A 16311-nucleotide genomic window follows, 5' to 3' on the forward strand; every position below is an offset into this window, starting at 1 on the left:
TGGCTGGGAAAGCCCTGCGTTCTACAAACGGAGGGTAGAGATACCCTACCCCCTCAGTTCCCTCCGCTCCACAACCAGCTACAAGAGTGAGCTAATAAACCTGTACTTAGTTTACTGTAGAATTGGTTGCCAGTGTAGTCTTTGGGGTAAGATCTGGTCTCTTGGGACTGGGAGCAATCTGATGTGTGATTTTTGGTTTAGGTGACCATTATCACTAAGTTCAGTTTGCCTGCGTGGCAAGATAGATTGAGAGTCTAAGGCAGGGGCAGGCAAACTTTTTGGCCTGAGGGCCACATCAGGTTTCCAAAATTGTATGGAGGGTCAGTTAGGGGAGGCTGTGCCTCCCCAAACAGCCAGGCGTGGCCCGGCCCCCGACCCCACCTGCTTCTCGCCGCCTGACGGCCACCCCGGGACTCCTGCCCCATCCACCACCCGTAACTGCCCCCCGCTGCCCCATCCAACCCCCCTCTCCTTCCTGACTGCCCTCCCGGGACCCCTGGCCCCATTCAACCCATGTTTCCAGCTCTCTGACCGCCCCGCCCCCTTTCCACACCCCCAGCCCCTGACCACCCCCTCGAACTTCCCTGCCCTCTATCCAACCCCCCGCCCCCTTACCGCGCTGCCTGGAGCACCGGTGGCTGGCGGTGCTACAACCACACAGCACAGAGCACCGGGTCAGGTCGGGCTCTGCAACTGTGGTGCCCCAGGAGCCTGCAGCCCTGCCGCCCAAAGCATTGTGCCCGCGGTGTGCTGAGGCTGCGGGGGAGGGGGAACAACGGGGAGGGGCGGGGGACTAGCCTCCTGGGCCAGGAGCTCAGGGGCCGGGCAGGAGGGTCCCGCGGGCTGTAGTTTGCCCACCTCTGGTCTAAGGGGACTGCCTGTGACTTCATGGTAAGACTGGTACAGTGATCCAGGAGTTCACATTTGCTACTGGCTTGGTGAAATCTAATTGTAGAACACACTACCAACTTGGGGTGTTGGCCCTGTTTTCTCACCATCTGCCCTGAGGTTGGCACTCACAGTTGCGAGAGGCTCCAGACAGTGATCATGAAGGCGTGTCCACAACTCCACCCAGCCGCCCCTCAGCTTTCACACAAGGCAGTGTGGACACATGCTCCTGAGCCTGCCATCCCTATAGATGCACCAGGCCCAAGCTACTGAGGTACAGACGATCAGCTAGTTCATAGGAGGACCAGATGCACCATCTTATAGGGCTTGACCTTCTGATTTTTCTCCAAAGGTCTGGCCTTCTGAGCAGCTTAACCCTGTTTAAGGAGTAACTAATCGCTCTTTGGACATCAAGGTGCATGGCCTCATTTCTCCCGAAGGGCTATGGGGCTCTAGAAAAGGATACCAGCATTGCTATCAACTCACTCAGTGTATGGCCCAGGGGAAATGGGCATGCCTTGAACTGCCCAGTGCTGCTCACAAAGGTTGTGTGGCTGCACGGCTGCAAGGTGCGGGAAGTGATCAGTTCTGCAGAGGCAGGCACTGTGGGTGGTCATTAACCATTTAAATCATAGACTTTAAGGTCAGAAGGGACCATTATGATCATCTAGTCTGACCTCCTGCACAACGCAGGCCATGGAATCTCACCCACCAACTCCTGTAACAAACCCCTAACTTATGTCTGAGCTACTGAAGTCCTCAAATCATGGCTTAAAGACTCCAAGGTGCAGAGACTCCTACAGTAAGTGACCTGCGCCCCATGCTGCAGAGGAAGGTGAAAAACCACCAGGGCTTCTGCCAATCTGCCCTGGGGGAAAAATGTCTAATCCTTTTTTGAATCGTCCTAAACTCTTGGCCTCAGTGATACCTTGTGGCAGTGAGTTCCACGGCTAACTATGCCTGGTGTAAAAATAAGTTTCTTTTTATCCGTTGCACATTGGTTGGCTATCAGCCTTATGCGACAACCCCTTGTTCTTGTGCTATGACACAAGGTGAACAGGAACATCCAACATACCTTCCCTATCCCTGTAATTATTTTGTATACCTCCTATGTGCCCTCTTCTTTCTAACCTAAACAGTCCTCATCCTTCTCAATCTCTCCTCTCCTCAGTCTCTCACTGAATGGGGCAGGGTCCTATGGAAAAAACAGCACGTGATCATGTAATTACAGACACTATTATAATACATATGCACAAGAGGGACGAATTAATATTGCACAGGCAACCTTTACACTGGCATTTCCTATCTTCTAAGCGCTTGACTTTGCAATGTTAATAATGTTCTTTGAACACAGTTTTGTGCATGTAACTTGCTAACTTTGAAAAAAGCAAGCTGAAAACACACAAATTCCATCATGTGGCATCAAATTGACCCCCAAATGGTCATCAGCTGGGTTGGAAATTTTAGAACCACCCCACTGACCTCTGCAACTTGAGCTAACAGAATAACTGACAGCATTAGTAGATTATCCTCCTCTATGTGGGCCAGCACTAGAGAATGAGACACACACTTCCCCAGTCGATTTCACAGGTATTTACTGACAGCAGAGGAACGGTGAGTCTCAGGAATCGTGGACTCCGTTTCAGGCTCTGGAGGGGAGTATTTCTAATGGGCACAGACTCTTCTGCCCTGTCCCCTACAACCTGCTTGGCCCCAGTCCTGTTTCTTCCCTACCTCAGCTCTTCATCCCAGTCCCATTCTCCTTGTGAAGAATCACAGGTCTTGAACCGAGGCCCGCAGACAGTGCTCTGCCGTAGCTACCACCCAGCGGAAAACCCAAACCAGTAGAGAAGGGTGCTAGCAAAGCTCTAGTTCACAAAGTCCCCTCCACAAAGCTCCTAACTGGGGAGAATATCCAGCCTCATTCATTGGCTGGGAGGCACTACTTAAACCCAAAAGAGGCATAGGAGGTTGTCCAAGGTAAATCCTGGGCTGGCTACTACTGTACTATGGACACTGTCTACTTGCCTGATTCCTGAGCCCTGTCTTCCTGCCTCCCAGCCTGTTCCTGATTTCTGCCCTCTTTATCCAAGTTCCCATCTGCTCCCCGTTCCTGCTTTCCTACCTCACTCCAGGTCCCTGTTCCTAGACTCTACCGCTGATGCTGACTCCGGCTCCAGCCCTCAGCTTGGCACCTGGCTCCAGATCTAGCCCTGGCCCCTGGCTTGGTGCCTGGCTCTGGTCCTGGTTCCAGTTCTAGGCACCTGACTCTAACCATTAGGCATGACTGCCCATGCCCTGGTCCCTGTATGCCTCACCTAACCAGTCCGAGTTTCACCCCTCTGGACTCTCCATCCCAGGTTCCCCCACAACCAGTCCCAGTCTCCTAGCCCAGCATATCCCGGCCCGGTTCTCCTTCCTCCTGGCTCCTCATCCAGGCTCCTTCCCCACTCACTCACAGTCCCAATCTTCTTCCCTGGGCTCCAATTTCAGTGTCCCCCGTGTCCGTTGCCTTGTCTCTTTGTCCCAATCTCTTTGCCCAGCTAGTGCCAGTTCTCCCCTTGCAGCCCGGCTCTTTGTCAGGTCTCTCTCTGCTCCAACTCCCTCATGGGTCCTCAGCCCCAGTCTCCCCCTGGTTCCTCATTCAGTCTCAATCCCCCCTGATACTGCTTCCCAGAATCCCAGTGCCAGTCTTCCCCGGCTCTAAGTACTGGTCTCCTTGCCCAGCCAGCCCCAGTTTCCCTCACCCTAACTTCCAGGCCCAGTGTCCCTCTCCCCACCCCTGCCAGGCTCCAGTCCCAGCCTCCCCCTCAGGCTCCTTGTCCCAATCTACTCTCCCCACTACTTTGCTGGTCTGGCTCTTGTCCCTTCTGCATTGGAGTCAGCCAGCTCTCATCTCCACACTGCCTGGGCCCAGCAGCCAGGGGATCATTAAGAGCACAGGAAAGAATCTCCCTGCTCTCAGACCAGTGCCTGGACCCAGCACAGCCCAGAGCTGCAACTGCAGGGAAAGTCCTGCTCAGCCCTGGGCTGAAGCATGCCCAGTGTAGATCGAATCCTTGGGGAATTTAGCTGCGAAACTCTCGCACATCTCTACTGGGTAAAATTTGGGCAGATTTTCACATGGGATCTCAAGAGGCATATCCCTGCCACAAAAGTCACCTCCTGCCACATTTCAAATCACTGCTCCAAAGCGGGAGGTTCGGGGGGGGGGGGCAGAAGAATACAGCTTTTCACAGACCAGGCTGTCAGAAATTTTTAACATGAGCAAAACAACGTAGTTCCATGCTTCCATACATTTTATGTTCTCTGACCAATTTTGGCTGAAATTTTCTAAAACCATGCAGTCAGAGCCAGACCCCCTGCATGGAAAATGTCAGCTGGAACAGTTAAAGTGTGGAAAAGTCATAAGTTAATGAAAACAAGGTGTTTTAGGGTATGTCTACTACTGCAGCTCAGACTCCCACCCAAGTACCTCCATGCAGGTGGCTGGGCGGGTTTGTACTTGGGTGGCTTGCCTGAGCTGCGGCCACGCTGCTGTTTTGAGTTACTAGCTGGAGCAGAGCAAACAAGTCTGTCTATCTGCACTGGAAAGCACCTCCCAGCTGCAGTGCAGACATACCCTTAATGCAAAGTGCTGGGCAACCCCACCTACATTACAGATATATTCCTTCTTACAGCAACAGCCCTAGTATGGACCCTTGGGAAACCCTCACTGTCATCAGCTTTCAGTGTGACAAAGTTCATTTATCCCAGCTCTTCGTTTTCTCTCTCTTAACCACTTTCTGATCCATGACGGAACTTTACCTCTCAGCCCAGGGCTACTTTGTTTCCTTACTAGCCTCCTGTGAGCGACTTGAAACGCAAAATAAATGATGCCATCCTGTTCTTTATCCACTGTTCTTCTGATACCTTCAAAGGGCTCTGCTAGGTCAGTGAGGAAGAACTTTCCTTGGCAGATGCCATGCAGGCCTTTCCTCAGCCTATCCTGTTTTACTAGGTATTTTTTATTCTAGTTTCAACCTACTTACCAAGTACCAAAGTAAGGCTCGCAGGGCTGTAACTACCCCCAGAGACATTTTAAAAATAGGTACAATATTTGTTACCCTCCAGTCCTTGGTACAGTACCTGACTTTAACAAGCATGTACGTATTAGCAGCTCAGCCACTTCATTCCTACATTCCTTCACAACTCTTGGATGTATCACTAGGGGCTGGGGACCAGAGCCCCTTTAACTGATCAATTTATTCCAGCACCTCCTTTTTTGACAACTAATCCCAGACAATTCTTTATAATATGAGAACAGCAGATACCTCCCCAAACGTCCTCTGTAGGGAAGGCTGCAAAGAAATCATTATGGCCCCAATTCAGCAAAACGCTTAAGCAGAGACTTAATTTTTAAGCATGTGCTTAGGTTCCATTGAAGTCAATGGGAGACGAGAAGGTGCTTAAATGCACTGCCGAATCAGGGCCTTCGTTTCTCTGCAGCGTCCTTCTCCTCCTCCACTTATCCCTTTGTTCTGTGATGGCCCAGCAAACCCACCAGTTCTGCCACAGGCTTCCTGCTTCTGATAGACTGACAGGATTTCTCAGTTGTTTTTAGCTTTTTGCTCTGCCATCCTAATTTCCATCTTGCTTTTTTCCTGCTTTCATTTATACTCCTTCCCTTTGGCTTCCCTAGATTCTGAACAGTCCCTGTTTGACCTGAGCAACCACTTAAACCTGACTGCTAACCGTACTGGCTTTTAACTTGCCTCCAGGACTTTCACCACATGGTCAAGGAGACTCAGATATTAGTTTAAATCAGCTGTGGGGAGGCACCTGCCCAAGCTACTCACTTCTGCTTCTCTGCCTTGTATTGCTGCGTGCAGTCATCAAACAGCTTCTGGTTCATCTCCATGAACAGCTTCAGGGCATTGTAGATCAAGCCATGGATCGTCCTGCAAAGATGGAAGAGGGATACTGGGTCACAGGTAACATCAAGGTGCCTGTCCCTTATCCTGTTGGGAGGGAGACAGACATCACTTCTGCTTGTGAGAGCTTGACCAGAGCCCTTCCTGTGGTCCCTGTACTCAGTGTGAAAAGAACTGAGACCTGAATCCATTTGATTATTCCACAGGGCGAGGGACCTCTCGTCACAGTGACTGGGGCTCAGTTCAATGGAGCCGTAACTAGTAATGCTGCTGCGTTGGTAGTTCCCAACACAGATGTCAGCAAGAAATCAGCATTCAAGCCTCCAGGGCCTTTCCTATTGGGCATCACATAGTCGAAGTAGCTAGAGATGGAAGAAGCTGGGGGACAGCTTGGGGATTTTCCCTACAGGGCTTTGTTCAACACAGTTTTAAAGCTGCATGTGACGGGGGTTTGCAACGTACCAGCCGGATTGTTTGATTTCCCCACATGGCTTCACTCCATTAGCTCAGTTACTGTGTACAGCAGCTGCTGCAGCAAACTGGAACGTACACCACCTCTGAAGGAGGGGTACTTAATAGCAATTTGGAACCGGGAACTAGTGCTCTGTGCACTGAGAGAGCAAGCCACCTCCTCCTCTGGTGTCAACGATGCTTGCATTGTGTCACGCCTTATTCACACTACACCGTAAGCTCCTGGGGCAGGGACTGTGTCTTGTCTGAAAGTGCCCTGCCTGTTTATGGTGCTGGGAAATCAGAACACAGATTGGAATCATGCCCAGAAGCAGCATGGGCTAGTAACACAAGGGATGCAGTCTGGCTCCTGTAAGTCACCTCACCTCACCTCTCTGTGCTCCCTCCTCAGCCAGGAAAGAGGACTCAGGATGCTAATTGCCTTTGGGAACAGAGTGCAATAAAGGGATAGCTCCTCAGTGTTATTTTTTGACACACAAAGTGACTGAGTTGGGGGAAGGAAGGGGAGAACTTCTGGGTCCCTCAGCCCATTCCGGGAAAGCAAGGGTGGCAGTGAGAAAGCTCTGAGAGAAAGCAGGACTAGTAGAAAAATACCATCACAAACTGGAAAGAGGCAGAAAAAGTACAAGAGCTGTCCTGTGCTGCTCCTGGGAAAGTACCAGGAGAGAAAGGCAGACAAAGGAGGGGGAAGATTAGACAAATGAGAAAAGAAACCTCAGAACCCCTGGAAATGGCTCTGTCAAGTGGTGCAAAGCACATTTCTGAATCATGATGGGAGAAAGGTGGGCCAAACTACATGAAGAAGTGCATGCGTGAGAAGTACTGGTGTGAAAACCAAGGCCACAGTTACTATTTCCTTTCCTGTTGGTGAGCTTAACATTTACCCTGCCCCTTAAGGTGAGCTGCAAAGGGAACAGTTAGGTTTGTACCTCTTTCTGATTCTTTATGGTGAAGAGGCGAGCAAAAGCAGAAACAGACAATGGTGCAATAGTTTGCAAACAGTTTTTATTCTGCAGCCAATTTCTCTGTATTACAGACACACTGAATTCCAGCTCCATCAAGCTCCCCCTAAATTGTATTAAAAGTTCCCCAGTTTTGCCTCTTTCCAGTGTACAGAGAAGGCCCAGGGGCAGGGGGAGGGAGGGCTTTCCTGCCTTCTCTCCCCCCACAGAAATATCAGGAAATGCCCCCTCCCCAGGCTTCAGAGCCCAAGCCTGAACATTTGCACAGCTATTTTAAGCGCTGTAGGGCAAGCCTAAGCTCTGAGACTTGCTGCCGCAAGTTTCTGCTGGCCCTGCAAACGTACCCTCAGGGGTCTCAGATGTGTGGTGTGAGCTTCCTAAGTCATTCACCCAAGCAACAGGGGGTTCAGTCTTTTAACTCTCTTAACCCCTATTTAACTGAAACAGCTAACAACAGTTGGAGGAAGAGCTGAGTGGTGGGAGGGTCACATGAGGATCTGGTGCCAAGCACCAGTGTGAAGACATTTGCAGCAGTACAACTGTCCTGCGGGTTGTGCTGTCTTAGTGCTCTCTCTGTTACCTGGCAGCTGGAGACACCAGACCAGCACATTCACCAGTGCCTCTGTTCAGCCCTGCAGGCCGCAGCGCTCCGTGGCTTGTGAAACTGGGCTAGACAATCCCGACACACCTACCAGTCAGACTCCAAGGGCTAGAGATATCAGTCATCTAACGGACTGGGTTGGCTGAACAGCCACCCAAAATGACATGTTCAGGCCCAGGCTGCTGTCGTCTCCTTGGGTCTTTCAGATCTAGTCTACCCGTCCCCGTGGTATCTGAGCTCCACGCCTCCTCTCTGTCCCAAAGCCATCGGCAGCACCACAACGTGCCACCGCAGCCGTGTGCTAACAGCACCCCTGCAGCCAGCAGCAGGCTTGCGCGATCCTGGATGCCCACTCACTCATTCCTAATGGCCCCCGGACACACAGAAAGGACTTACTTGTTCCAGTGACTCTTGGAATTCTTGTAGAGTGCCGGGAACATGATCGGGAGAATTTTGGCTGCGTTGTCGCTGATCAGGCTCATGATGTACTCGTTGTTCCAGTAGTACAGCGCTCGCTCTGCCACCTGCAGGAGGAGGGAAGCAGATCTCTGTACCGGCTCCTTGCAGACAGGTCATAGGGTGCATGTGAGAATTCCACTCATCACCAACCAGGCAAAAGTTCTGGCATTACCCAGCCAAGAAATCAGACTCGACAGTGCTCCGGCTGAGGAGCTTGTCTTTGCCACCTCTGGCAATGGTCCTCTGCCTGGAGAGACCCATCCCTTGGTTTCTGGTCTTTCCTAGTTTACATTCTGCTGCATTTACACCAAGAGCTCCTCCTCTCCGTGTGCAGGTCGGGTCCTCAGGGCTATGCCTTGGGTAGCCTCATTTGGTCACATGACTTCAGCTACTATTGTTATATTGATGACTCTCTTTTCAGTCACATCTCCAACAACTCTTCCTCATACTGTCCAGCCTCCAGCCAAAGCTCAACAAGGGCTAAAAATGGAGTTCTTTCCTCCCTGGAATCTCCCCTCCCCTCCCCGTCCAACAGGGGCATCCCTCTGTGTTCCCTCTTCCTCCTGACCCTCCAAACTGACATCACTGCTAAGCCTGGTCAGTTTCTCTCCACTACTGTCTGTCCCCAACTTCTTGTCCTCACCATGTTTCACCTCCCTCACGGCAACTTCCTTCCCTTCAACCTCACTCTCTTCAACCAAAAATGCTGTCAAAACCTTTTCCCCTGCCTGCTTCTCTGACCACATAAGACCCTTCCGCAAATCTCTCCCAAGACTCCCCTTTGCTCTCCGTACAAAACTCAAGTCCCTTGTCTTCACCTTTGGGTTCTTGCACAAATTGGCTCCCACCTTAATGTTCTTGTCTCTCTCTGCTCCCCGGACCACCTTCCATATAGCTCCCGAGGCTAAGACTCCTCCCTGACCCGCTCTCCAGTTCCTTTACCCTCTCCCCCTTATGCTATGCCTTTACTGCACACTTAACCCTGGTGACTGGCACTTAGGTCTCAGCACTTGGTTAGCCTACCCTGAGTCTGAGGATCCCCACTGCAAAGGCCCATCTGTGTTACTGTGTCCCCATTATTTCTGCACTCGCCCGTGTGTGTCTGGGGAGATATCCCATGGTTCTTTATCGGAGACACTCTATGATTCTGTCAACTGTGGGAGAACCTGTTGGTCCTTCAGTGGGACTGTGGGAATGGACTGGAGGACTATGTTCCAGCTTGAGTTAAAGCAGAGCTCAGGTTCTAACCCCCCCCGGAGGTGGGTAAGCTAAGCCCAGGGTTAAAGCACCTCCAAACCCTGTGTGGCTGTATGGGGACTCTGGGCTAAAAGTCACATAAGGGCCTGGGTTAACTGTGCAGTAAAAATTTATCCTATGAGGGCACTTCAGCAACAGTCCTCACCCTTCCTTCAGGGAAGAGAGAAGAAACCTTCTCTCTCAAAAAACCCCAAATGAAAAACAAAGCAAGCCTGTGGCTCTATCACGCCAGGTCCCTGCCCATTCTCCCTGCACGTCCCTGCTCAGCTGCAGCATCATAGATTTAAGGCCAAAAGGCAACATTGTGATCATTGGGCCTGACCTCCTGTAGAATACAGGCCATAGCATCCAGTAATTCCTGCTCTGTGGTTGAGCTGGAGTATATCTTTTAGAAAGACATCTAGCCTTAAGACTCCAAATGATGAGGAATCTACCACACCCTTAGGTAAGTTGTTCCAATGGTTAATTACCCTCACAGTTAAAAAAAAAAAAGAGAAAGAAAAGAAGAAAAAAAAGAGCCTTATTTCTGATCTGAATTTATCCAACTTCACTTTTGAGCCATTATATCTTGTTATGCCTTTGTCTGATAGATTAACAAGCCAGCTATCAGACACCTCTTCCCCACAGAGGCACTAGACTATGACCAAGTCACCTCAAACTCTCTGATAAGGTAGTCTCTCGCTGTAAGGCAGTGTTTTCCTCACAGATCTTTATTTTCATAGTTCTTTTCTGAGCCCTCTTCATTTTTTCAATATTACTGGACACCAGAATGGGACACTATATCCTGGAATGGTCTCACTAATTCTGTCCATATGCAGAGGTAAAACCACCTTCCTACCCCTCCTCAATATCCCCTGCTAATACAGCCGAGAATTGTATTACCCCTCTTAGCCCACAGCACTGCACTGGAAGCCCATGTTCAGATGGATTTCCATCATGTCCCTAAGTCCTTTTCAGAGTCCATGCTTTCCAGGATACAGGCCCCATCCTGTCAGTGTGGCCTACAGTCTTTGTACCCAGCATTTGGCTGTATTAAAATGCATGTTATTCAGGTGACCAACTGGTCCAGATCATTCTATACAATTGACCTGTCCTTTTCTTTAGTTACCACCCCACCAATTTTTAGGTCACCAGCCAGCTTTACCAGAAATGATTTTATGTTTTCTTCCAGACTGTTGATAAAGATGTTGAATAGCACTGGGAAGAGAACTGACTGGTGTGGAACCCCAGCTGATGATTCCATTTACAATTGCTTGTCGAGATCTATCAGTTAGCCAATTTTTAATCCATTTAACATGGGCCACAGTGACTTTGTACTGTGTCAATCTTCAGATGATCATGTGGGACTAAATCAAATGTCTCACAAATATCTAAGCAATTTATGTCAACACAATTACCTTTGTCAACTAAACTTGTAATATCATAAAAAAAAACCTGTATCACATTAATTCAAGAAGACCTATTTTCCACAAAACCCATGTTGATAGGCATTATTTTGCCATCCTTTAATTCCTGACTTTCTTGATGCATGCCTTCTTTTGTGTGGTGTCTACCTACACTGTGAGTTGTGTGGGGAACAGACCACCACTTTGTATGTATCTGTGAACCACATGTCACACTGATAAACAACAAGAGGCAATGCAGCGGAAGGGTGTGGAGAGGAGCAGCTGCTGAATGGCTCTATCCCAAAAATACCAGGCCTGCCTCTCAGCACTGTATCATGGTGTTAACATTTCCACCTTCCCCAGCTCCCCTTGGGTGTCCCTAAAATGGAACCATCAAGTGACCATGAAGATCTTCCATCCTTTCTGCTCTCTCCCTCTTCGATCTCCACAATGGATGATCTGCTGCCCCCAGAACCAGGCCAGTGCAGTGCAAGGTATCCTTTCTGCGGGCGTGCAACACTGGGAACACTCATAAGAACAGAGAGTCTCATTGGCTGATCATCCTCCAGTGCGGTAGACAAGTAGATAATTTGATCTCAAAAGGGCCTGGGCACAGTACTCAAGGACATGAGGAAGCTGAATGGGGCCCATCTCCCCACCCCCCGCATCAGATCGGCCACTTACAAGAGGCAGCACAACATACCTGCGTTAGCTCCTCAACATTGTAACACTCAGAGCTGGGGAAAACACGATCGGTAGCTTGGGATGACATTCATAGTCCTACTTTTCCTAAACTATTGGTCTGGTGGCTCACTAATGCCTCCTAATTTTGTGCCATCCTCAGGAGTTATCCTGATCACTAGAGGAGTCTATGGTAAATTTTGTGGCAGCAGTGATCACAGAAACATGCTCCAGAGTCTCAGATTCACCCTAAAAACAGGACCTGAGTGCAAAGCAAAGCCAGATGGTCTTGCTGAGCCTGGAACCTACCTGGAAGTGTGGGCTGGACACACACTTGGCCAGCTGCCTGAACAGGGGCTCCATGACCTTCACAAACTCGGAGGGCTCGATCACATCCAGTATTTCCTCCAGCTCATTCAGAAACATCACCTCCTTGGGACTGTGCGTTTTCGGCCAAAACTTCAGCAAGCCCACGATCACCTGAGCAGGTAAAGAAAGGAGCTTAGGAGCAGAGTGCAAACCTACTGGCAGTACTGTCTAGCACCCCCGACCACAGAAACCCAGCACAGCCACGTCCCACACACAGCAGCAGACGCAGCACGCAGTGCCTGTACATATGGACTCAGTCTCTGACTCATTCAGGTTAGGCACACAAAACACCAGCTCCTTCATGCCTCTGAACCCCACCCCCTCCCACATAGCTCTGCATCCAGAGAGCCTCCACCAGCACAGAGGTCTCGAACTGCTCTGTCCTCCCAGACCTTAGGAGGCACTAAAGAGGGCTCCATCAAGGTATTTGTCCCTCAGAATACCAGTGTCCAGGGCAGTCCTTTGAACTATACGAGACAGGACAGGCACTGGGTGAACTCTCTTCTGGACTCTCCTCCTCAACTCGGAAGGAGCACAGCTTCCCTTGCTGCTCCTCTCTCCTCTCCCTACCTTGCCAGAGCCACTGACTACCTCTCCAGCACACGGATCCTCTGGGCTGCAGACCCAGAAGCTGAAGGCACCTATACCATCCGGCGCCTATCCCCACGTTTCCCTGCAGGCAGCCTGGACAGGATCTGGCTGCACAGAGAGGTGGAGTGCATAGATGCTGGCTGTGACCAGGAGTGCCACCTAGCAGCAGCCATAGATCCTTCTTCCCTGGCTACACCCTCTTTGTTCTGCTCAGCTTCTCATCATTCCCACCAGCGTGGCGGCTGACAGCCTTCTCAAGCTAGGGCACTAAGCAGGGAGACTACTTCCCCCGTCCCCTGCTCCTTCCCAGAGGAAAGCTGCATGGGTAATGAGTGGGTTTTCTGGTAATTTGGACTAAAAAGTTCCTTCTGACCCCAGCTTTACCCATTTTGGGACTAGCCCATGTCCTAAGGGTTCAGACTATACAGGGAAAAGTGATCATCACCTGCTTTTCACTCTGTCCCCATGAAAACAAGGGGCTACTCAAAGTGACATGCTGGTGAATAGAGAGCAACAGAGAGAAATTCTGCTTCCAGGGGAATGCAGCTGCCATGTGGTGCTCACGGCTGCAGGAGACTCATGACAGGGACTGGAGACTTTTACAAACAGTCATGTTTGTTATAGGGATGCTGAGACTCGGATGATCCAAACTGATGCTTCTGGGTGTAAACTAATCACCATGGGGTCAGAACGGAAGTTCTCTTCCACATGCAGGAGTGTACCATTTACTGAGTGTAATATGGGGGGAGGGGAGGGGCAGGGGTGGTGTCCACTGTCACCTGAGGCATCAGGTATTGGCAGGGGAGGGATACTGGACTCAACGTACCATGATCTGGCTAACCTATTGTCCCAAGAGGGATGTGACAAATCCATTGAATGCCAAATACCAACACTTGGTACCTTTAAAGTCAGAATCCAGAATACACTGAGTGAAAGTTTTAGCCAGTCACTTCCAAATCAAATCTCTTTCTGAAACAGATACAGCCACACGCTGCAGAGTCTGCAATTTGAACACTGATTTGGGAGAGATGCATTGCATGAAAACTGTACATGCTGGCTTCAAACAGAATGCTTTGCAAGAGCAGTTCTCCTAACTAACATTGTTTGTAGTTCAACAACCGGGGTTATGAAGCCGAAGTGTCAGTGGATGTTCAGAGAGAGCTTACAGGCTGTTCAGATAGCACTGGTTAAAGCTGAACACAACACTCATGGCTGCAGTGCCTGGTTGGTGCTGCACAACTGAAAACATTTTGGAAACACCAGTCTTTCAGCAATTCCTAGGAGAAGCCTGAAATGCTGAGCGTAGCCCAGGCAAGCAGCCGGAGGGAACAGTAGTGGGCACAGAAGCAGCAGCAAGAGGAAGGCTGCTTGCATGATGTTTCCACCATTCCAAGGGGTCAGCTATGCAGGGACAGCTCGGTGTCCACAGCACTGGTAGTTTTGCCATGCAATCAATAATTCGTTTCAGCGACTCCAAAGACAGTTTTCCCTAGAGCTAAGGTTGGGCGAGATGCACAGGAGCTGGTCTTTGCTTTGTTTGGTTATCACTAATACTGCCATTCTGGAGCATGTTTTATTCAGCAAGATTTGGTATGGCAGCTCTTGCATTATGGCTGAACGAAGGACAAACAAGGCAGGGATCAAGCAAACAAGCACCACGAGGCCCCTGGTTACTAAGGCTTGGACACTTTCACACAAACACAGTGCGTTCTGTGAGGACGCTGCCTTGTCTTCACAGAATCTGTTTGGTCAGTGCCTGATACAATGCACCTTGCAGTGAGTGGGAGTCCTACCACGGGCACTGAATCAGGCCTCTGCTCACTGATTTGCAAAATTCAGTAATGAGTGTTTGAGTCATCGGTAAGGATCTACCGAGCTTCGCTGTGTGAATGCACAGCGAAAACCCTGCAGAAATTCTCTGCTTCCCTCCCCCATCTCAGCAGCTCCAATACTTTGAGTGGCAGGCTCAGCTAGATCTCTCTTGCCTGGGATCAGCAGGGCGGTGAATTACCTGGCACAGGAGACATATGATTCGCCTGGCAATGAGAATATGGATGACTTGGGGGAGTGAGTGGGAGGGCAGGAGGAGGCCTATTTCCAGAACATGCAGTATGGGAATGCTGGAGCTAGAATGTGCAAATGGTTGAACACAGACAGGCTCATTGTCAGTGTGCAGCTTTGCCAGCTCAGGTGCAAAACAACCCAAGTTGTAAATATTAGTAATTAAAATGCCATTTCCATGCATGAGCCAGTAGCTGTCTGCCAGAGCTGAGCCTGTGTAGAACAGACCCATGTGAGGCATTTCTCCGCACTCTGCCCTGAGGAGTGGAGCCCTTGATCGTCCTCTCACGCCCTCTGTCCCGCCAGCATTGTTCTGCTTAGTGTTACTTAGTTTGGGTCTGCAGAGCCACAATGCAGGAAACACATCTGGGCCCTGTTTGCACTAGAGCACCATCTTGTGAAAATTTAGTCTTCAGCAGCATTACAACTTGACGGCAAACACAGCTGTCAGGATTCAATGTCCCGGAGGTGAACTGGCTGGAGGGGATATGATACTGAGGCTCCAACAGTTCAGTAAAACAAAGCCCAGCCCCTCCACAAGGGACAGCTCACCCAGGCTAAACAGACCTTTCTGGTCTCCAGTTTCCACACCCTCGCCCGTAGTCTTCCGACCAGCTCTAGGGGGTTTGGATTGAGATCTCAAACACCTGCACTTCTCTATCAACTCTTGCTGGTTTCTTCGGATGTCCAATTCCCAACCATCTTCTCATGGCAGAAGCTGTGTAGCCAGAAGGGGAGCTGCCACGGGAGAGAGGGTCTTTGCATGCTCTGCATTCTGCTATAGCAGGACTGGAATCACACAAGACAGACTCACTCCAAGCTGTGCTACACTTGCTCATGTCTCGTTTCCAAACTGAGCCTGCTCAGACCCCCAAAGCCTGCCTGGCTGTGCATGATGAGACTATCTAGTCCTGCCCTGTGCTTGTGACATGTCAGATGACCAATACTCCTCTGCAGGCCAGTTCCAGTGAGCGAACAAATCCAACTTATGCCAGGTCTCTCTGGAGTGGGGTCAGAGTAACTTAGCTGCTGAAGTGTCCAGAAATGATCTTGTGATGTGAACTGGGGCCATGGCTGACATGACAAAGCCAAGCAAGGGCACTCACCGGTTCTGTCAGGCTGCTGTCTTTCTCCAAGAACTGCACAACACAGTATGCCAACTGCAAGGAAAACACAGCCCAGTTAGAGCTCCTCTCTTGGCTAAGCAGACGGCAAGCAACAAGCACACAAGGCATCAGCACTTACCACGGCCCTTGGCTGCGTGCCAGGTCAGACCTGCTCCAGCTGGTGTGCCTGACAACCTGCAGCAGCTCAAAGAGTGTATAAGCCCCAGTGACTCATAGCAAATGGTGAGCTTGTCTCCGTTAGGCCAAGCAGAAGAACCCTGGGCTTTGGGAGCCAGAAGCCCAGAGTTCTGTCCCTCATGTTGCACTAGGTGTCGTTTGTGGCCACATGTTCACAACAAGCAGGCAGCACACTAGCGAATCTGTGGCTACAGACAGGTAGATTAATAGATTCTAGGGCTGGAAGGGACCACTGTGATCATTTAGTCTGACCTCCTGTATAACACAGGCCACAGGACTTCCCAGAATTAATTCCTGGGTGAACTCGAGCAGATTTCTTAGAAAAACATCCCATCTCCATTTAAAAATTGCCAGTGACAAATTGGGCAA

General features: G+C 50.2%; 1 protein-coding gene across 2 annotated transcripts in view; it reads right to left on the bottom strand.

Annotated features, from left to right (window-relative positions):
- The window catches only part of PPP2R5D (protein phosphatase 2 regulatory subunit B'delta), a 46439-nt gene that overhangs the window by 8725 nt on the left and 21403 nt on the right, over window positions 1-16311 (bottom strand). The window contains exons 10-14 of one of the 2 annotated variants that reach the window (XR_012158346.2): window positions 15745-15798; window positions 11927-12097; window positions 8232-8359; window positions 5727-5828; window positions 1994-2083 (exon numbers count right to left, since the gene is read on the bottom strand). Coding sequence is in view for 1 of the 2 variants with exons in the window: in XM_073339878.2 (XP_073195979.1) it covers window positions 5727-5828; window positions 8232-8359; window positions 11927-12097; window positions 15745-15798 (455 nt within the window). In the remaining variant the exon portion in view is untranslated. The remainder of the gene's footprint in view (window positions 1-1993; window positions 2084-5726; window positions 5829-8231; window positions 8360-11926; window positions 12098-15744; window positions 15799-16311) is intronic. The other variant, XM_073339878.2, reaches the window with a different exon arrangement.

This window comes from Lepidochelys kempii, chromosome 3, assembly GCF_965140285.1.
Source record: "Lepidochelys kempii isolate rLepKem1 chromosome 3, rLepKem1.hap1, whole genome shotgun sequence".
In the NCBI taxonomy this organism is placed as follows: Eukaryota; Metazoa; Chordata; order Testudines; family Cheloniidae; genus Lepidochelys; species Lepidochelys kempii.